The sequence below is a fragment of the Rosa chinensis genome, chromosome 2 (assembly GCF_002994745.2).
Source record: "Rosa chinensis cultivar Old Blush chromosome 2, RchiOBHm-V2, whole genome shotgun sequence".
Classification (NCBI taxonomy): Eukaryota; Viridiplantae; Streptophyta; class Magnoliopsida; order Rosales; family Rosaceae; genus Rosa; species Rosa chinensis.
The window spans coordinates 30,566,046-30,588,195 of NC_037089.1; the positions used below are offsets into that span (position 1 = coordinate 30,566,046).

The 22,150-nt window shown below is 43.2% G+C and overlaps 1 protein-coding gene across 3 annotated transcripts; it reads right to left on the minus strand.

Annotated features, from left to right (window-relative positions):
- Positions 1-18,489: 18,489 nt before the first annotated feature.
- On the minus strand, positions 18,490-20,651 carry LOC112187519 (ethylene-responsive transcription factor ERF110). 3 transcript variants are annotated; one of them, XM_024326360.2, is made up of 3 exons: positions 20,308-20,645; positions 19,770-20,212; positions 18,490-19,326 (listed from the first exon to the last, which is right to left on the minus strand). In XM_024326360.2, the coding sequence occupies exons 2-3, from the start codon at positions 20,023-20,025 to the stop codon at positions 18,635-18,637; spliced, it is 948 nt and encodes a 315-aa protein (XP_024182128.1). In that variant the 5' UTR covers positions 20,026-20,212; positions 20,308-20,645; the 3' UTR covers positions 18,490-18,634. The 3 variants fall into 3 exon arrangements, with proteins under 3 accessions (XP_024182128.1, XP_040371510.1, XP_024182127.1); XM_040515576.1 differs by having other exon boundaries at positions 19,770-20,229; XM_024326359.2 differs by having other exon boundaries at positions 19,770-20,651.
- Between the last annotated feature and the right edge of the window lie 1,499 nt (positions 20,652-22,150).

Consider the following 22,150-nt stretch of genomic DNA (forward strand, 5'->3'; position numbering starts at 1 on the left):
AAAATTTCTTCTAAATTGCTAATCGTTAAGTTACTGAACTAAATTTGTCAAACATGAACTGTTCAGGTTCATAACTGACAAATCACGATTATAAATGTCTTAACGATTTTTAATTTGATTGAAAATTTACATAAATGATCTATACATAAATATCTAAACATCTAAGGGTTTATTTATGAAAATGTAATCGAAAAGTAAGTTTAACACAAATCTTCAACTAGTGCTCATTAGAAGGGGCTCCCGTAATTAGTTATCTAATATCTATGGTTGTCAACAATCATTTCAACTCATACTTTACTACAGAAGCATTTCAACTTGTCTTTGGCAAAATGAACTTCCTACATTTGAACTTGATCAGTTTACTTAGTGTAACCAACCGTCTTTTTTTTTTTTTTTTGGGCAAAGATTGAAGGTTTTGAAACGCCATTGTAAAAAGCAAATAATGAATTCCGTTTTTGACTGATTTTACATACCACGGATAAAATTGCTGGAAAGTGAAAATGACTCTTTTTGACGTTGTCCAATACAGATTGTCACTGTTTCCTCTCTGTACTATAATGGGTTGACAACATTTCCATACATAAAAAAGTGACGTCTTATTAGTTATTAGTTTATTACTTTTTTTTTATATATCAAATTGAGACATACCAATAATATGCTCCGTTCGTAGATTAAGAAATAGTACAAAGACTACTCCAATAAAATAATCATGCTTTGAGTAGTCTATGCCACATACAAACACCTCGCTTTGCAGGCAATCTATTCTACCTAGTCTCACACACCGAGCACACAATTGTGGTATGCTAAAACTAAGTACTTTCATAAGACTCATAGAGGTATCTCTATCAGCATAGACAATAGTAACTAGGATCAACCTATCAAACAACTATTGGCTCCTTACCCTTTGATGGGTTGGAACCATGAACTGTCTCCAACACGGTGAATTCCGATAATCCATTCACCAATTTCTCCTCCTTCCTAGGAGTCTTGAGCTTTTTTGCCAGTGACTTCTTCATAGGTGAAGCATGCACAACCTTAAGTTCCTTTGCCTTATTCTTTGCCCTCTTTGGCCTTTCCAGCCTCTTCTTGTATACTTCCTTGACAGCTTTCACATAACACAATCTCATTGTCATAACATCCAAGTTTGTCCTGCCTACTGCTAGACTCAACCGCAACTTCTTTAGAGAGATGCCATCTTCATCCACACGTTTCCTACGCATACCACAACTAGGAGCTGCTTCCATCAACTCCTTCTCAGTAGAATTACCACTACAAAAAAGAATTCAATTGGTTTCTCTTGTTTGTGTCGGCGTGTAATAGCAGTCGCGAATGATAGATATTTTGCTTCGGCAAAACAACCCCGTCGCAAAAACAACAATCGGATACGACGGCAAAACATCCCTCTGTCACCATAATACCAATTGTTTGCTACTACATAACTACGCCGTCGCATATTCTGATATGAATTGCTACCACCAATGTGTCGTCGCGTGTACTTAGTTCTAAACTCTATGTTAGAGGGCAAAAGAGAATTAAACTTTGAAAAATGTCTCTTTGGGTCAGCCTCTCTTCCGCTCTCAACCCGTTTCTCTTGTGCATCAGATCAATTAGAAACTAGTGTGGCGTTTGGGTATTTCAGAATACCAAAGTCCCAAATACATGCATCTTGTCTCTGGGTCAGATCGACTATAACCTAGATCTCGTCATTTCAATATAATCCATCACAGATCTGGTATTTCTTTCTTCTCCAGATTCTTCGCTCTATTTAAGCTAGATTTTGATACAGAGAGCTTCTTTTTGGAGAGTGAGAAACAGAGACGAGAGATGGGTTTTGGTTCGAAATTGGAAGGCACATAAGCTCGCCGATACGGCAAGACCCGTAAGAAGTCTTGAGTGTTTCTAGGGATTCGAAGTCATTCAACTCATAAGGAAATTAAAAAGGCGTATCGGAAAGTCCCTCTCAAGTAAGTTTAATTTCCGATTCGAAATCCACCCATTTCATTGTTTTAGATTATCTTGTTTGCTTTTGTGTAATTTCTTGTTGGGTTATGCTGCTAGTTAGTATATGAGGATAGTATTGCAGCAATAGAGATTGATGCTGTGAATTTCAGGCGCCGCCATTGTTTCTCCTCTCTCGAACTCGTACTACTCGCTTCCTTCTCTCTTATATCTGTATCTATTGTCTGCATATATGCAATTTGCAATGCTTGATTTGATTTTTAGGAAGGAAAAAGTATTTTCAGGAAGTGGGTTTTGCGATTTATGTGGTTTTTCTTGTTTTGGTTAAGCATATTGGGATTAATGATTGTAGTTCTGTGGATTTGAGCAAGTGCTTTTGAGTTTTGGCTTTTGATTGTGGGATTTGTTGGAATAGAGATTGATTCTGTGTTAATTTTTGCAAAGGGATTCTGGGTTTTGTTAGTTTGAGTGAGATATTTTGTGTTTGACTACCTGAGGATCTTTGTCAGTTCCTTCGTTTCCAGTATAATAACTATATGATTGTTCAGCAACCGCCGTAACCTTCCCTTGTGAAAATGAGCAAACAGAAGTCAAAATTATGAATGGGGGAAGAAATATGAAAGGAAAAGAAAAGGGAAATTGAAGAGGCATATTGATCGGTTTCTATAACCATAATAACCATAATTATAATGCAGCAATGCTTCTTGCCAGGAAATATGCTCTTGATTGCAATGTGAGTGTTTTCTGCCACTTAGTATCAACTTTCCCTTGCCCTAGTGAAGTTGAATCCCTTAATACGAAGTTTGATGTAGAAATATTCAAATGGCAGTTCATGATTGCTGGACCAGATGACAGAGTATAGAGCCGGCTGAGTTTTGCAAATGTGTGTACAATCAAGTCTTACAGCTTGAGTGTGTATTTGTGTGTATGTGTGATTGCATGTGTGTATTTGTTTGTCATGAATCATGATGAGAGTAAAATGTATGTTATAGTAATTAATTGGGTGCCTACTAATCTAGGTTGCATCATTTAGGCAGTGTTTTTGTTTGCCTAATTAGCATCAGATTGTAACAAGTCTCTTTCTCTATTCTTTGTTTTGTTGGTAAGAGGTTGTAACGAGTTTTCAATTCATTATTAATTGGTTCTGTGTGGCTGAAAAAATAGTAGCAAGTATTTTTTTTTTTTTTTTAAATCCCAGCCTTTAATTGACTGAAGCTTAAAGACCATTAAAAAAAAAAAAAATTAAAAATGGGTAAATGGGTGGGTATGGGTTTTCCTGTTTAAAAATGGGTTGGGTAAATACCCGTACCCGTGAATGCTATTTGAAACACTGCAGGACACTAAATCAGTAATGCTTTACAATATGTTCAGATTACAATAGTTAAGTTTCTTCATATGGAAAATCAATTGAAGAAGGCAAGAGTTTTGGCGATGCTTTTGAAATGCAAGTAAATTGACCCTCTTTCATTTCGTTGATGTCTTGTGGGGGATTAAGAAGTTTATGAATGTAGGATCAGAAGCTCTCTAAAGGAAGAATACCAAAATCGTTGATGATTTCTTGTATAAGTTAATCCACACAAAAATTGAGCAAATGAAGAAAAAGGATTAACTCTTCTGAGACTCTGAGCTCGTGACAATACTAGTTACAAGTTTCTGATTTTGCAGGCTCAAATCTATGTTGATCCATTTTGGATATGAAAAAGATTTCTCAAAATTGGTTCTGAAGCCACCCTTATCAATTTTGCATTACTTTGCTGTCATTCTTGCTGTGTGTCTGTGTTTATGAGAGTGAGAACGAGATCATTTCCTCTGATACTTGGTATCAAATCATCATCTCATAATATGAATATTATTTTGGATGGAGCCATGTGGTCCATCAGATATTTGTGGCAACATGTATTGGGGATTGTCTTGCATGATGTTTCTCTTCTCTCTACCTTCTAATCCTATGTCTGCTACATGTTTCATAGAATGACAAGGAGGACATACTGTCGCGGTTTCTATCGAAGAGTGAGAAGAATCCGGAAGAGATGAATGATAAATATCTAAGTGAAATAATTCTGAACTTCATGATTTCTAGGAAAGATACCAGTGCAAATTCACTCTTATGGTTCTTCTACATGCTCAGCAAGAACCCTCTAACATGATTTATTATTGTTCGAACAAGCTTCTATTGCTTGCCCTCTTTTGTGCCCCTTTTAGATTTGATTGCTCTTTAGAATATTGGGACATTTGGTTTAAATTTCAGTTGGCATTCTTCTGTCATCTCTCTGACCTTGTTTTTGTGTCAATGATGATTCCTTCAACTTTCTTGGTTTGGGATATCAAGTGAACTGGCCCATCAGCTTTGTTTTGACTCTTGGTGCATTGAAAATATATGCCGAGATATTCAGTTTTTTGATACTAGTGAAACTGGCTTTGTTTTCATTTACTGATGTGTGGCGCCAATTGAAGGTGTGGATTTTTTTTAGTTGATTTTTTATTTATTTTTCAGGTAGAGTGCTTGACTGCTTGTTAGAGTTCCTTTTCAATATGTTTTTCTAGGTGTTGGCATTAAGACTGCATAAATCCTATTCTCTGAGATGCGTTTGATTGAATTCCTATTCTCTGTGGCAGGGTTGGTGAGGTATGAAATGATAATCCACCAAGCAAAGCTGTAGTTTCTAGTGTAGTTCTCTAATCTCTGAGATCGCAGTCCCACTTTCACTTTCTCATATCCCTATTCTACTTTCACAAGGCTTTCTCTATCACCATTGTCATGCTCTTCAAATAGTTCCTTTACTTTCGCAAACACATCTCTGCAAATTCTTTGAGTTTTGAAATCTCTCACGACCTGAAGAAACATATATGTCTCTTTGGTCAGAAAACTAAAGGGTAAGAGTATGTCAGTTTAGGACCTAAAGGAGAGTAATGAAATTAAGGTTCTTTTCTTTCTTAAGGTCAGTGATCAGCTTACTATTTTATCTGTTTTTTCGTGTACCAGTTTCATCTCAGCAGAGAAATTGAAGCTTTAGATGTGTTCACTCGAGGTTGTCATTAGCTGGGATGAGCGAGAGCAAGATAGGAGAAAGAAGTTGTGCATTTTTTGTATTTTGAACAATGACAAAGATGTATGAATCATTGAATAACAATATTGTGAAAGAGTATACAAGCTTCTCATTTGTATTTTTGCACAGAACGTGATTTGTATGGGTTTTGCAAAAAAAAAAAAGATTTTTTTTTATTGGTGATTCATATCTTGCGACAACCAGGGGCGTAGCTACAGTAGGGCGAGAAAGGTCAATTGACTCTTCTCAATTTTCCAAACTGAGCCATGGTTGGTCGAAATATGTGATAGTGACTTTTTAATCCAATAATTGACCCTTCTGATAAAGAAAAAAAACGTTTGCTTTTAATTATTATCATGATCAACTTGGACGGTTCTCCTACAGTCCTATTCCTAGTATCCCACAATCTCCAATATTTTAATATATTTTCCTAATCAAAATTGTCCCAATTTGGACAGAAAACGGTCTCCCACATTCTTTTAATATTTTAATATATTTTCTTAATTAATGATTATTTTCTCCTATGTATGGCTATATATATTTAGACTTGTATAGCTTTTTTTGGTCTCTTGCTCATTCTCTTAAGTCGTTTCCTCTTATAATTTCGTCTTTTATCTCTCTCAGATTTTGTCTCTCCGAACAGCAAGTTGAAATCTTCGTAATTGAAAATTTGGAATATGAAAGCCTTTTTAGAGAGGTATTATAAGAGAAAAGCAACAGAACAGTTGACACCACCTGAAGCTCCTCAAATAAGAAATACATCAAATGATCAAATGATGATATTTCAGAAATGAGTAATTGTCGTGGACAACTATAATTATTTTAGATAGACTTGTTATTTTTAAGTATTGTGATGATTTATAATTTTTATATTATTTGATGAAGTTTATGTTTGTTTAATATTATAATTTAAATTTTGACCCTCTTAACTAAGATTTCTAGCTACGCCACTGGCGACAACATTGTTTCCGATGCAGATGACCTTCAGCGACGGCAAAAAATTTCATTGCAGTAGGTGGCGTCGCTATTGCTCTTTGCGACGACATAGTAGCCGTCGCCATAATTCATGCGATGGCGTAATTGCCGTCGCAAATAGCAATGGCGACGCCCTCAATGACAACGGCTATTTTGTCGTCGTCTAGCCGTCGCCGTTGGTCTTTGGTGATGGCAATTTGGCTTTTCACGACTGCATTGCGCCGTGGCTATTTGATTTTTTTTTTTTGTAGTTTACCACTCCCAATCAGCTCTTGCCCTGAACCTCCCGGAGATGTTTCATTACCATTCTTCACCTGCTCGTTCAGAGGTGCAGTGTGCACCCCAAAACTTCCTTCACCACTGCCGGTAACAAGCTTACGCCTGAATTCCTTCCTCCCCTTTTGTTTAGCTACTGACAGGAATCTCTCCTGCCCGACTTGTGGACTTGGTTGTGCTCCAAACACCATCGACGGCCCAACATGAGGAGATAACTCCACACGGTTCAATACCCTTTCAAGATTTCGCCTTGCCGGCAATTGTTCAATCATGGCCTCTGTTGGAAGTGGCGTCCCAGCACATGGTAATCCTACATGAGTAATCAAACCACACTCTTGACATCTCCCATAGAGATTTTCAAAGAAAAAGTCCTGATCCACATCAACCCCATCATCCACCGTGAAGCTCGGTCAGAAAATCACAGGCTGCAGAAGATCCATCTCAACTCGGATTCGAATCCTTCCTTCTCCAAACTCTGTTGTGTCTTTCTGCACATACCGCCCCAAGAAATGATTAGTATGGAAATCTGGTGGCAGACCACGTACCTTGATCCAGAAAGCTAAGGTAGAGAGTGAAACATCCTTGATCGCTCCCACCCCATCATAGGGTGCTAGGACAACCGGAGCTCTATCAAAACCCCAAGGACCACCTCAAAGGATCCAATTACGATCTGTTGGATCCGTCAAGGTGAACAGAAAGCAATCTCCATGTTCCTGAGCGATGTATCTTCCATTCAACCTCCATGCACGCCTGAACATACCCATGAACGATCTTTTGTTGAAAGCCCTAGCCGTCAACAACTTCCCCACCAAATATGTCTGAGAACGACGCAAACCCTCTCCATGAGTCGGACGAAGATCCACTAGCCTGCGAACATCTGCCAGTCCAAGAGAAGCAGCCAGTCGAACAACCATCTCATCCACCTCTTCCATACAGTCAAACTTAGAGATTTTCGAAGCTAGGGGTTTCCTTCCCTCTCTCTCGCGTCAGTGGCTAGGTTTTTATTATTAGTTTATTACTGGTGTGAGAAAGCTCTTGTAAATTATCTAGCTTTAGTTTGATATTTTCTTTTTTGCATTATATATATATATATATATATATATAGTAGAAACGAGAACAAATGTTAATACTACACTAATAAATGTGGTCCAGAGAAAGTAAATTCCTCACTCATTTTTCTTTTTGAATTGAAGGAGATCAACCAATTTTATAATTCAACAAGCAGTACTAGAAACGACACATTCATGAGGGGCCAACAGAAAGAGCCATCATTTATGACATACAAAGGATCTATTCTAACAAAACAGAACCTCGCACTCCGGTGTATACCCACCTTTTAAGGAAATTTATGCACCTTGATTCTAACAAAACCTTGAAACTCAAAAGCAAGTTAAATAAATGTAATAACCGAGCAAACTAGATTTTGCGACCCAAATGAAATTAAGCAAAATTTGGGTTAGAGGATGACCAATCATCCTCCACTCCCCTAACTAAAGAGGCCCAGGACCCAAAACACTGAGTCCAACCCACAGGCCAGAACAAAGCCCAGATGGCCCAAGTAGTAATTTCTACGGGCACCCTGTCCTGCTCCTGTTCACCAAAGACACTGACCTGCACAACCCCGCTGCAGCAGTAGCCTCCTTCGCCGAGAGGGCCAGACCAGTTGACGACACCGCCTGTATACGAGGATTGAAAGCTACCACAACCACGAGCGTTCTTGTCCGTCAACCACAACCCAACGTCATCGTTCATAGCCAACGTCACAGGTGAAAAAGCTAACGCAACAGAGCCGTTCCCCCTCACACCTAACCCAATATGAGAATCCAAGGGCGAGGCTCCAATCCTGACACCAGCCGCACGAGACTAGAAGCCCGTCATAGTCTCCTCCATCTTTACACGACCATCATCACCAAAATCATCAAGCTCACCACCGGCAAGCTCACCCAAGATATCCCCACCACGTCCATCCTTGTCTCTATACATCATTTCGCAAAGCCAGAGGTCCTAAGGCAGATCTGGTCGAAATCTATTGATCCACTTCACCGATGTAGGCGGTGACCAAAAGAGTGCCAGAGACGATCCTACTGTCAAGTCAATAGTGTATGCCAAGAGGCAAGCAGCCACAAGGCCAAGAATGGCATCAGCCATCGAGTTGGGGTTATTTGAAAGATTTTCTCGAAAAAAGGTTTTCAACTAGAAACCCTAGGAGAGAGCGGCTAGGTCAGAATTAGCTTGTAAATTCCTCACACATAATACTACACTAATAAATAATTAGCCATCCCAAATACACTCATTAATAAAAGTACAGAGAAAACTAAAAAATAACAGCATCAATAAGCTCTATATTATACTTCTCTGTGGAGTATCTTTCTATTTAAGATCCTTTGAATGAGTTTTCTCATGCAAACAACTCGGCTCTACTGGGAATAAAGTATAGAGCCTTTTGATGCGATTATTCTTTAGTATTCTTTGTACTTCTATTTAGTGCGACTTTGATGGATGAGGCTGTTTGAGCCCAAAAGCAATTTTAGGCAAAATCCTTTAGTGGATTCGAACCAGCGGGCCGATACCTGCGGCCCAAAAATAAAACCACTCGGGTTTGGGTTATAGCTTCGCCCATTCCGTGTTTCGTAAGGAGACGAAACCTTATTGAAATCGAGTAGTAGAGACTAAACAGGAAACTTCAATTAAGAGTCCTTCTGAGGCAAGGAGCAGTCGAAACCCTAGGGTATAAATACAGGGCTAAACGGCGAAATCACGGACCTCTCTCGAATTAATCAATCCTAGCGATTACAAAGCCTCCTTGGAGCAAACCTTCAACCTCGTTGAAACCCGGTGACCGCTCGCCAGTCCTAGTCTCCTCGCGAGCCGACTGTCAGCATCACCAGAACAACCCGGCGACCGTGCTTCCAGTCCTAGTCTCCTCGCGAGCCGACTGCCAGTACTACTACCACCGATACAACCAGCGAAGCAAGGGTAACGCCCTCGCAAACCAGCGAAGCTAAAGTCACGCTTTAGCAAAACCCGTGCTTTCTCCAACTTCCCAGTGATTGCTCTGCTCATCCTTCAACGTTGAGTATCGATACGGTGAACGCAAAGAGACCACAACCAAAGCCCTTAACCGCGTAAGGCAAGAAGTCCTTTTCCGAAAGGCAAGAGAAGAACCCTGTGACGAGGTTGGTGCTCTCCTCGTCCACAGCGCTTGAAGAAGAAGTCAGGTCAAGGGACTACCCCAACGACTGCACCCCGCGGTGCTGGCACGCCTGCGCAATCACTCTCCCAAAAGAGACAGTTTGCAAGCCAACTGGTTTTGGAGCCAAACATTTTGGCACGCCCAGTGGGACGCCACAACGCCGTATGCACTTATGTTCGGTCATGACGCTATCTTACCGTTAGAAATTAACGTTCATTCTCTACGCGTGCAAGAACAGCATCATTTGATTGGCGAGGATTACGTTCAAGCAATATGGCAGGAGCACGAAGATTTAAGCGAGCAGCGCTTGGCAGCTTTGGACAATTTGGTGATGGAAAAACAACGTATCGCTCGCGCCTATGATAAGCGGAGGCGTGGTCGTAGTTACAAAGAAGGCGACCTCGTCTGGAAGGCCATTTTACCCTTGGGTGAAAAGTTAACCGGTCGCGGTAAATGGACACCGCGATGGGAGGGACCCTTTGTTATCCACAGGATCTTGGAGCGCGGAGCTTTTCACCTCAGAGACGTCGATGGCGACATCCATCACAACCCTATTAACGGCCGTTTCCTGAAGAAATATTACCCAAGTGTCTGGGAGTTCGAAGATCCACCTGATCTTGTTCTTGCCCAGGCTGGGGGGCAACTTTAATCTTCATCGGCTCGCATCATTCGGCCTTTTCTCTGTGGCCTATAGTTCTTGTCTCTGCTTCCCCGATGAACATTGGGGGGCAACTCCATATCTAATAGGCCTTATCTGAGGCTTTATTATGTAACAGCCTATACATGAGGCTTTGTTTTATCATTATTGTATTCATTATCCAAGTTATCCCAGTTAACCTCAATTTTTTCAATTCAATTTGAAAGCGTTCTTGACAAAGTGTGTGAAGAATAGATGTGAAAAGCCTATACAAGAGGCTTTGTTTTAAACTAACAAATTTTTTGCATATTTCTGTTTAAAGCAGGAATTTCATACATAAAGTGGCTTTGCGGCCAGAAGCATACAACAGAATAGAGCAATACAATTTCACATGTAATTACAAGGCCAAAAGTGGCTCTGACAGGAACGTAAAGTTTAAAAGTGACCGGATCTGGTTGCAAGGAGAAGGATCTGGGCGCTACCTCAGAGCACTCTTCCCCCCTTTACTCAGATCCTCTTCCGATCTGAGTCGCCACTGCTGTCATCGGTACTAGAGGAAAGGGGAAGGAAACAATCCATCATCTTCCTTCCTTGAGCCTTTCTTCCAGGCATGAGTTGGGGTCCGGAGCGAGCGCGACTCACAACCACATCTACCTCCTGGGGAAAAACAGAAGCCTCGTACCCAGGCTCCGGAGGTAGACCGCGAGAGAAGAACAGGCGGCCTCAACGTGGCCTTCCGCCCTTCTGCCCCATGCTCCTCGCGGACAGTCTGAAGAGACAGCCTCTTCAGAATCTGATTCTGCCGCATTAGGAGTGTGGCGTGTTCTTCGGTTTAACTGAGACTGGCAAGTTCATCCAGATTTTCAGAAACCAAAGACATGCCACTGGACCTGAGATTAGGCCATGAGGCCTACCCAGGTCTTGAGATTAAGCCATGAAGCCTAAGAATTTGTGGCTATGGTTGAAATCATGGAGGGAAGATTTTAGAAACTGAAGAAAGAGCAATAGGTCTTGCGAGGGTATCTGTGGGAAAGACATGGTGGTTTGGTTATCGTTGTTTTGTGGAAACCGGTATTTATAGGACCAACTCTACACCGCGCGACAAGCAGTTGAGGCACTTTCAACACCATCAATAAGAGAATCAATGCAGTTAAATGCTATAATCTCGGAAATGGAAGATATTGGAAATGCGTGGGAAGCAGGGCAGTCTCCAAGGAGGTAACCGCCCAAATTGGGGTTATCTTTTCAACGATTTTACTTATCATTAATTGTCAGACTGTAAGTGATATTTGGGCCGAGCGAAGCGGGCTAAATATTAAACATTAAATATTAAGTTCGTTCATACAAAGCAAAATGGGCCTGAAGTAAGAGGCCTAAAGTTTACGACCCGCATGGGTCAAGCGAAGTAAGTGTTCATCTAGACGAAAGCTAGTGTCAGCAGCAGCTCACTCTGCTTGTCGGACTGCTTCGCGTGCTTGAGCCAAGTTCTGAGTCATCGCTTCGAAGGCTGCTAAGGGTTGCTATATCTGAGGTTCCTTTTGCTCAAGTTGGGCTGTCACCACCACCAACTGGGCCTTTGCTTCGATCAGTTGGGCTTGGAGGTCCTGAATGTGGGTCCGAAGGTGGTTCTGCGAGATCCGTAGGTCCCTAACACGAATAGCTCGATCACCTAAGGAGTCGCGAGATGCCTCTGCTTGTTGTGCAACGCCGCGATAGTGAGCCTGAGCCTGCCTAGCTTGCGCGGTCGCGGCTTTCTCTCATTAATCCGCGCAGGGAGATTTTGTAGGAGCTCGTATATCTCAACAAATTCAGCTTCGGTGATAGTGCGCTCGCGGCGAAGCACCATCAAATATTCTTGAGCTCTGGCAGGCGCGCCCGGTAGTAAAATGTCAGGACCCAGAAGTTGCTGCAGACCGTCCCTCGCTTCGTCTATGACTCCTGGAGGAGCCACTTCGAGTACGCGAACAAGCCTTTCCAGCCTGTTAGGAGGTTCGGGATGAGGGACATCGACAATAGCAGTAGCGTCAACAGCGGCCTCGGCAGGGACTTCTTGGGGCTCGACGATTTGGGCCGCGACTGGTTCCGGTGCTACAATTATCTCAGCTCCTACTTCTAGAACCTGGGGGGCAGGTTCTTGAGCCACCATGCTTTCACCAGCGGGCTCAGCGGGATCAGCGACAGCGACCTCCTCAGCAGGGACGTTACTCTACGATTGGGGAAAGTTTATCAGGATATACAGAGTCAATCAAAAGATGAGGCATGGATTTTGGAATGGGGGTTACCTGTGCAGCTGGAGGCTCGTCTGTAGTTGGTATTTTTGCAGGGTCTTCAACTGCCGCGGTGGGATCAAGATTGAGCGATACGTCTTCCGGGGGTTGTACAGCGATCGGCTCCTCCGGCGGTGCATCTGGCAGGGGTGCATTCTCTTCCGGCTCGGGTGAACTGTCCTCTATGATCTGCACAGGAATTGAGGCCGAGTCGCCAACGGTGTTGATAGGAGGTGGAAGGTTTTCAGGGCCCACGGGCGCCGGCGCTTGTGAAGCAGTTGTTCCTTGACTAGCAGCTGAAGAGCCCTCCCCAGCGGTTCCAGACCGCCGGCGACGAACCTGCAAAAGAGAAGGTTATGGAAGTTTGGGCGAAGGTGTGGATAATGCTTAGTATGAGCTTATCGCTTCTTACCAATCGGTCAGCCGGTGGTTCATCTTCTGCCCAGGGGTCAACGCGAGGGTCCGAGCGACTGCGCTTGCGAGCTAGAGCAGCTGCGACCTGTCAAAATCAAGGAGTTAGGACTTAACCCACAGAACGTGATCCTAAGGACAGAGGATTTCTTACGGTTTGTGGATCGTCGTCATCAGAAGAAGAAGAATCTTCGGCTGCAGGTTCAGCGAGCACTGCCTTCTGTTTTCCAGATTGTCGCGACTGGGGAAGCACTGGTTGTGCGGCGGCCAGGGCGCGGCGCACTCCCCTAGTAAAAAGAAGTGTGAGTAAACGAAGTGAATAGTGAAGGAACTTGCAGAGGGTAAAGTTATAATACTTACCTCCGGCGGAGGTTCGCGAATTACGATTCCAGCCTGGGCCGGGCGAGGAACTCGCGCCGGTCGGATCACTTGAAGGGGTCGGGGCCCAGTAATGTCTTCAGAGAAGCGAGCGAGCATGTCAACATCGACAGGATAAGGATTCCTCAGCTCGCCAAAGATAGTTGCAAAGAGTTTGTCGTCTGGTGGGGTCCAGCAATTGACGGAGACTTCTGCCCACCAAATCTCATATCCTTCTTCAGTTCCTTCTACAGCGTCGATGACCTGGGCCCAATCAGGGAGATCGACTAGCGCGAGCGTGCTCTGTGTCGGCGGGGGCCCTAAGGGGGGCCCGAATCTGCGCTAAGAGGTGTTGTAGTTCCAAGCGTCGTATAGAGGAACTGGTACCAATTGGACAAGGCCGAACTGACGGGCAAAGTGATTAGGAGCATAGAGTTCGTAGTTGAGTTCTTCGGCGGCGATCCTGATATCTGAACAGGAGACCGGGTGGCGAAAAGCCAGGCTAGCGCGGTTGGAATAGCGAGGATCGCTAGGAAGAAAACCATATTCGAGCAAAGATGGGAATCTTCTGCTCAGAATTAGGTCACAGTACGGCATATCATCTAGCAAGTACAGATAAGAAAAACATTCAGAATAAGGGGGAGATGAGTACTTGTCCTCTCGGCAGAACCATCGACCTAAGAGTTGGTCGGCCGGTGGAAGTAGCGGGATATCTTCGCGGCGGAAGAGTTGAAAGTAAGTCTGGATCCAAAAATCTAAAATCCAGAAAGGACCAGATATGTTGGTCTCAAATGGATGCATCGTCGCTTGGTACAGCATGCGATAGAGGGCTCCCAGTACCGGTTGTCTGAGCCCAATGTTGCGGTCGTTGTAGAGGGTCGTTGCTAAGAAGGTCCAGGTGCCAGTGGGCTTACAAGAAGAGGTGCAAAATATGAATTTACACAGCCAATACTCAAGAAAAGCGATTCCACCGGTCGCGTTGTGTTCCCGGCTGTAGTACGCCAACCATCGTGGGTAGGAGCCACTGTGAGCGCTGCGACCGTGTTGGGCCATAGTTGAGGTGAAGTTGACAGAGTCAAATTGGCCGTGCACATAAGGCTCGCCATCGATAGGCAAGCCAGTGATGGCGAGGATATCCAACAGAGTGATGCTCATTTGACCAAATCTAAAGTCAAATGTGTTGGTGGCGGTATTCCAAAAACAGAGGAAAGCAGCGAGCGGCGAGCGATTACCACCGCGAGGAAGATGGAAACACAAATCGATAGTGTGGGTGATACCTGCTGCGTTCCAGCGAGCTAGATCTCGTGCCCGCGTCTCGCGATACCAGGAAATCTCCTGTGCACTAATGGAAGATGGCCAATTCCCTATCTTGGCTCGATGGTTCTGGGCACCCCAACCGCTAAAGTCTCCAGGAGTCCTTCGGAGGACTGGAATGGGCCGGCGAATAGGAAGGCCGTATAGAGCGATGGCGTCGTCCGGAATAATGCCTTGCGGTGCTGGGCCCAACCCGACGTGATGGTCGGGAAAACGAAGGAGTAGGGGTCGATGAATTGAGGTTTCAAGATGAATGCGAGCACCGATGCTGGTACCCCAAGTCCGAGTGGCATTTTCATTTAGTTCTTCTTCCTGATCGATGATGATTTTCTTAGGGGGAGCCATTTCTGGTTAGTTTGCAGAGAAGATGTTGGCAGAAATGGTTTTTCTGGGCTTAAGAGACTGGAAGGGTTTCTGAAGTGACAAGGTTGCGGCTGTGAGTTTAAATAAAGGATTTTGTGAGGGAAACGATGCGACAGAAAGCGTTTCACAAACGAAAGGACGCGATCTTCATTGATGGCATCGTTTCAAGCGGCCGGCACGTCTTTCTAAGTCCCCTTCAATCAGTTACACCCCAGCGGGCCTGATTTCGCGGCCTGGGGGGCAATGTTTGAGCCCAAAAGTAATTTTAGGCAAAATCCTTTAGTGTATTCGAACCAGCGGGCCGATACCTGCGGCCCAAAAATAAAACCACTCGGGTTTGGGTTATAGCTTCGCCCATTCCGTGCTTCGTAAGAAGACGAAACCTTATTGAAATCGAGTAGTAGAGACTAAACAGGAAACTTCAATTAAGAGTCCTTCTGAGGCAAGGAGCAGTCGAAACCCTAGGGTATAAATACAGGGCTAAACGACGAAATCACGGACCTCTCTCGAATCAATCAATCCTAGCGATTACAAAGCCTCCTCGGAGCAAACCTTCAACCTCGTTGAAACCCGGTGACCGCCCGCCAGTCCTAGTCTCCTCGCGAGCCGACTGTTAGCATCACCAGAACAACCCGGCGACCGTGCTTCCAGTCCTAGTCTCCTCGCGAGCCGACTGCCAGTACTACTGCCACCGATACAACCAGCGAAGCAAGGGTAACGCCCTCACAAACCAGCGAAGCTAAAGTCACGCTTTAGCAAAACCCGTGCTTTCTCCAACTTCCCAGTGATTGCTCTGCTCATCCTTCAACGTTGAGTATCGATACGGTGAACGCAAAGAGACCACAACCAAAGCCCTTAACCGCGTAAGGCAAGAAGTCCTTTTCCGAAAGGCAAGAGAAGAACCCTGTGACGAGGTTGGTGCTCTCCTCGTCCACAGCGCTTGAAGAAGAAGTCAGGTCAAGGGACTACCCCAACGACTGCACCCCGCGGTGCTGGCACGCCTGCGCAATCACTCGCCCAAAAGAGACAGTTTGCAAGCCAACTGGTTTTGGAGCCAAACAGAGGCCTCCATATCTCCATCCTTTCCCCTTTTTGTTTTGTTTTGTTTTGTTTTTTGGGGGGTGGTTGGTGGGTGGGGCTTGGGGGGAAGAGGTCCGGTGAGACCCCACACGAACAATAGCAATACATGGCTTCTAGTCTTCTAGGGGCTGGGGCCAAGAAGAGAGGAGTAACAATAGCAAAACTGATGAGCCCTATTGTATGTAGGCTATGCAATGCACCCTCAAAAGTCCCGCGATGGAAGTGGAACTTTAGGAGATGGAGTTGCAATCACTGGCCTCACCATATAGAAGAGGCACCGGCTCTAGCTACCATCGCCACCTATAGGGGAGGTCCCTGAAAACCTATAGCTCCATGCACAAACGAATCACACACAAAAGTCCAAGCACATTCACATACTCAAAATCCAATTCCTTGGCAATATATATACCTATGAAAATGGAGGAACGGCTTGTCCACATCCATAACCACAAAGAAACCGGACAGTTTGATTGCATTGAATTCTACGCTCATCCACATGCACCACCTGTTTCAAAACAAATCCGACCTTCCCAGCCCAAGGAAGAGTTATTAAACCAAATCGAAATTTGATTTAGAGGCACCTCTGTAACCTAGCCAATCCCATCGTAATCAGCAAGGACAATCGTAGTCAATAATACCCTCTACTTGTCACTAGAGTTGATGAAATGAAAGAAAAAATGCTCATTAGGTTGCGTACCAAGATTGGCCTAATTTAGGTTATTTGGAACATATATCGGTGATGTGGGATAATAGTTGGACCGGAGGTAATCGGGTGACCCACTAGGTAATGATGGGTGGGCTCTACTGTATGGTCAATCTCAAGCCTCGACAATGCACCATCTCCTTGAAGAGCCAACGACGCTGATAAAGGAGAGGTCACGTCCTCGATAGCCACCATTGGATTTGGACATGAGGGAGGAAATTAGTATGTTAACATTTCTGATACATGTCTACATTTTGCAGAGGAAGATTCAGAGCATTGACATGCACTTGTACCAACATGAATGGACAGCTAGATTTACATTAAATATACTTTTTGTTTATTAAAAAAAAAAGTAGATTATAATTTATAATCGAGTTGAGGTAAACTTATAAGAGTTGAGTCACTTATGCCGTCAGTATATAGGTAAATAAGATCCTCATTAGAGTAAAATAAATTATCCATTGAGTAATTAAAATATAAAAATGATAATAATATATACGTCATATGTGAACATACTATAAAATTTTAGGAAAATATCACAAATGTTCACTCAATTTTTACCTATTCGACACTTTAGTCACTCAGCTTTTAAATATATCACTTTGGTCACTCAACTTTAACTCTGTTATTCATTTTGGTCACTTCGTTAATTTTTTTCATTAAAACAAAATTATTTGCCACAATATTAATGATATTTACGTCCAACCAATTGTGAAAAATTGAGAAATATGTATTATAATGATTTGGAGAAGTGATCCAAGTGAGATAAAATGCCCCTTAGGTGACTAAAGTGATTGACAGTGTAATAGTTGAATGACCAAAGTGATATATTTGAAACTTTTTTTTTTTTGATCAAATAAGAACTTCATTAATAATGAACTGCTTACAACGAGTTTTTGGCGACATCTCTTACTCAGAGATGGCCACTTGACTTCCCACTGGGAACTCAATATACTGACTCTAAACTTGCACTACAACTGTATGACAAAGACAATAAACGTAGGAGCAGTAAATCCTTGACATCGCGCCTCTCGTCCAGCCAGTAAGAACTCTAAGACTAGACAACTCACTTGTGTCAACACAAACGCACCAACCAGAGTCCTCCTGACCAGCTTTTGATCGACCAAGCCAACACTCGTTGTGACCTAAACTCGACCAAAAGGATTGCCGGACATTCAAACCTGGGACTAAAGAAAACCCAACACCATCACCACCTAATTGTCGACACCATCCATCCACCACTGCTCCAACACGCCATCGCCTCCAACCCGAGATCAAACAAGAACATTCCCACTAGAAGGCCAAGGATGGTTGTCTATGCCAGTATGCCACCGCCAGACAATTTCGTCACCGCTGCTGACCTAACTCCAGAACAGGAACGACCTCTAGACCGCCAAATAGAAGATTGTCTATGCCAAAAATTGCAGTGATATATTTGAAACTTGAGTGACTAAAGTGTCGAATGAGTCATAGTTAAGTGACCATTTGTGAAATTCTCCATAAAATTTTTCCACAACTTTTATATCAAACTTGAATTAGCAGTCCCAAGTCAAATATTTTATCGGATGTCCCCAAAGGGACAGTAGCCCCAAGTCAAAGATCTTTAGATGATCATTGCACACAGGTACTAAGTACTAACTACCTAGTAACCTTAATGAGAAATTATTAGGTAGGGGCTTTCCCACCACGTGGATATAGGGCAAGCCAATCAGACATCAAATTTTTTTTCCTTGTTTCAAAACTATCCCTGCTTTTTAAAAGTGCAATATAAAAAAAAAAACCCTGCTGAGAGGTGATTAGTCAGCCCTATATCTACGTGAGGCGGGTGCCCCACGCAAGTCTCTCTTAAGCTTAATTAGTATAGATTTTTCAATAGTTGGTCAAACGGAAATGAATAAGACTAAGGATAGAATACAAAATAAAATTTTATTTATGAGTATGGCTAAGGAAATGATGCAGCAACTAACGAGAACGGATTTCACAACCGAAAAAAATGTCATGTTTAATGGAAAAAAGAAAGAAGCGGGAAAAAAAAATGATCAAATCGATCATCTAGGAAGTACTGTAATGACCGGAGCTCGTTGACCATTGCTGCTGCACTGAAAAATCAGCTCCGCCACTCTGATCACCGGTAGGTTGTCTGAGCTGAACCGGTGACGTTGCCTGAGCACTAAAAAGTGAGGAAAAGGCAGGCGGTGGTGGCGAAGAAGAAGCAGAGGAAACAGAGGAGGCGAGTGTAGAAGAAGAAGTAGCTGATGGAGATGAAGACGAAGATAACAAAACCATCTGATCATAAAGATTCATAGGCCGTTGTTGTTGGAATGAAGCAGCTGCTTGGGAGTGAACAATAGGTTCGGTGGATGTAGGAATAGACAGGAGGGCATTCGAAGAACCCGAAACTGTAGGTTGCGTCGTCATTGGATTTTCTGCAGCTGATGATGGTAGTGATCGGAGTCTGACGTTTTCCGGAAAGTTGAGTTTTGCCTTGTTGCCTCGGAAGCGCAGGGCGGCTGTGTCGTAGGCTTGCGCGGCGGCTTCTGCTGTGTCGAATGTGCCTAGCCAGACTCTGGCAGCCTTGAACGGGTCTCTGATCTCAGCCGCCCATTTTCCCCATGGCCTCTGCCTCACTCCTCTGTATTTTCTCCTTATTGGTTGTTCTGATAATTGAGGTGCACTATATTCATATGCTGTTTGTACAGGTGGTGTGGTGCTAGTAGTCCTTCGAGTTCTTGTGATCGAGTTCTCTATGGAATTCATCAGAACAAATGTTAAAAGAGTTGATAGAACGTGCTTAGAAATGTTACGCGCGATCTCTTTTCTTTTCTCCTATATATTGGTTTCAAATACAATGGTAGACTAGCTTTATGCAACTATATCATTTTCGTTGAAAGAAAACTTTAGACTCTACTCAAAAGTCAGGAATTACACTCTTACCTACGGATATTTATTTGGATAATTCTACGATACATGCCTATTTAGTTTTAAAATCAATTTTAATGTATTTTTCCGTCAATCTTGTGAGCCAAGACGAAGAGAACATCTTCCTAAATTTGGACTATTCAAAGTACCAACTTCATCTTGAAGCAATTGAATGCGTGCACGATTTTTCTTCCCATCAACAACTAGAACTAGATAATTACGTGAAAAATTAGCAGTAAAAAATGACACCCAAGAAAAAAAAAAAAACCTGGAAAAACAGAGGAGGATGAAGGTGAGCCCTGTTGTGGAAGCCTTGAAACCGACTCAGACATGTTCTGTCCACCACCACCTCCTTCCTCTTCTCTTTCTCTCTTACTTCCAACGCCACCGCACAAACCATTCCCCGCCGGCGAATCCGAACCGTTAACCACATCAAACCTAGTCTGCTCCTCTCCTGTCACCACATGCGTCAGAGCCGAAACCATTGCCGACATCTCCCTCTCCCTATCCAACCGCAACAGCATTGACGACGAAGCTAATATTCCTCCAGCACCACCACCACCACTACTACCACCAGCACCACGTCGTTGTTGCTGAGAAAAAAGCAGGGGCTCAAATAGCAGCCACTCTTCGATAAGGTCTCTCTGTTCATGAGTTTGGTCGGTCTCATTTCCTTGCCCCGCCGCGGCGGCGCGCTCGTCGTCTCTGTCTCTGCTCGGATTCGCCACCTTTAGAAAACACATATATTTCACAACGAAAAACGGTGAACTACTAAGACTTCAACCTAGGGTTATTAATTTACGTACGTGGTCGAAACACGACTAGGCCCTCAGTAGGTAGCTGCAACTAGTTTGGGTTTGAACCGGCGTCGAAATATATATGCAACACACCAAGTTGTAGAGGTGGTGGAATAGATGGGATTAGTTTAACGCCGCCATGGGAGTGTACGTTGAATTGACAACGGTCGGTCCCTGTTGCTGGGCTGTCAGAACCTTAATTCAGGACGAAGCAATTCGTCGAATTAAAATATAACAGATAAAACATCTTCTTCTTATTTTTGTTGCATCGAAATGAAATATATGGGGTTGGGGGAAATTCGCTTGTGTGTGAATTAAGAGATGATGAGGTAACCATTGAGCTAAGAAAGGAAAGAGAATCTGTGGGGATATTAATTATAAGGATACATTCGATTGGATAGGAATTAATTAAGTGTGAACGTGCAAAATAATTGTGATTTAGTTGCAGAGAACCAAAAAAACATGACGACTTCTTCAGTGCACACCATAATTTAATCAGTCGGTGTTGAGGAACAAGGGCCGACATGAAGAGCCAGCCGTATTTTGATGTGAAGCTGTGAAAATCTTGTGGGAAGCAGATTAGTTATATAGCGATCTGGCTCCTCTAAGTGTGTAAGGAATGCAGTGTGTGTTAGATTCTCTGTGTATGTTATACGTGTGTGTAATAGAAATTTTGTTGTAGTTTAACTTAAAAATACATTTATTATGTACTTTTTTCACACAAGAAAATATAAATTTATATAATTTTTGTTTTGAGGAAAGATATTCTATCTTCAATATAGTCTGCAAATACAACGTCAATTAAATTATCTTGACATGTCTTAAATAAGTATGAAGGATAAGAGAATGATTTATCTATCATTCTTGCTCCCTTCTCCTTCATTATAATTATCTCCGAGGGTCCTACTCAATAATTAGTTGAATTAAACCAAATTAATACTAATCCTAATCTAGCTAATTTCCGACTCCCTACCACTTGTGGTGAATCCCAAAGACTTATTTGCCTCCTTGTTCCAAAAGAAAGAAAGAGTCATTACATCCGCAGACTCGCCAACAGCTACGCAAGATTAAAAAATGAATTAACTAACAGTTAGACACTTGAAGCGATACTGTTTTGTCCGATACACAAGTCGTTGCAGTGTTCTAGATTTACTTTACGACTCGTAATTGGGTTGACAAACTCGCCAAGTAACCAAAAGCTTCCAGACCTTTTAAGTGTCGTTCAAAACCAACTCCCCACCTCCTCACAGTGATGCTGACTAATTTGTTCCGTATAATAATAGGTTTGACACGGTCTTATGCCATAAAGAACATTTAGTGGGCATCCACCGTCTCTTTTTTGTTTCTGTGGTGATCATCATCATCATCATCACTACTTGCAGGTTCTAGGCTTGTAGCGATAGGAGGAGTAGAGTAGTTCGGTTTGGCTCTGCCGACCTCTATCTTTGTCGACGCGAACACTCCAAAATCCGGCATGACCCAAAAAAAGGACAGAACGACGGTGTTGATCACATCCCCTTGTCCCCCCCTGCCCTCCAACCCGGTCAACGTTGACTTCAGTCAAAACGCATTAACAACACCATCACCATCAAGCATTCGATTTCTTCTACGACATTATTTTGTGGGCCCCACACTGAGAGAGAGAGAGAGAGAGAGAACTAGTTCCGGGGGGAGGTTGTTTTTGATTTTATTGATTTGTACTTGTTTCGAGGAGAGGAGGAGAAGGATAAGGTTGACGCGGTTTTTGGTTTTTGGTTTTTGGTTTTGGAATGGAGGAATTGAAAAGGAGCGATGGGATTGGAAAGTGGGTGAGGTGGGGAAGGGTTTGAATGCACGCACCCAGATTGGAGCC

Excerpts from the sequence above, each read along its gene's own strand:
- LOC112187519 (XM_024326359.2), bottom strand. The coding sequence starts at position 20,244 with ATGTGTTTTCTAAAGGTGGCGAATCCGAGCAGAGACAGAGACGACGAG. Across the intron at positions 19,327-19,769 it reads ATCCTCCTCTGTTTTTCCAG|AGAACTCGATCACAAGAACT; the intron begins GTTTTTTTTTTT and ends TGAATTCCATAG.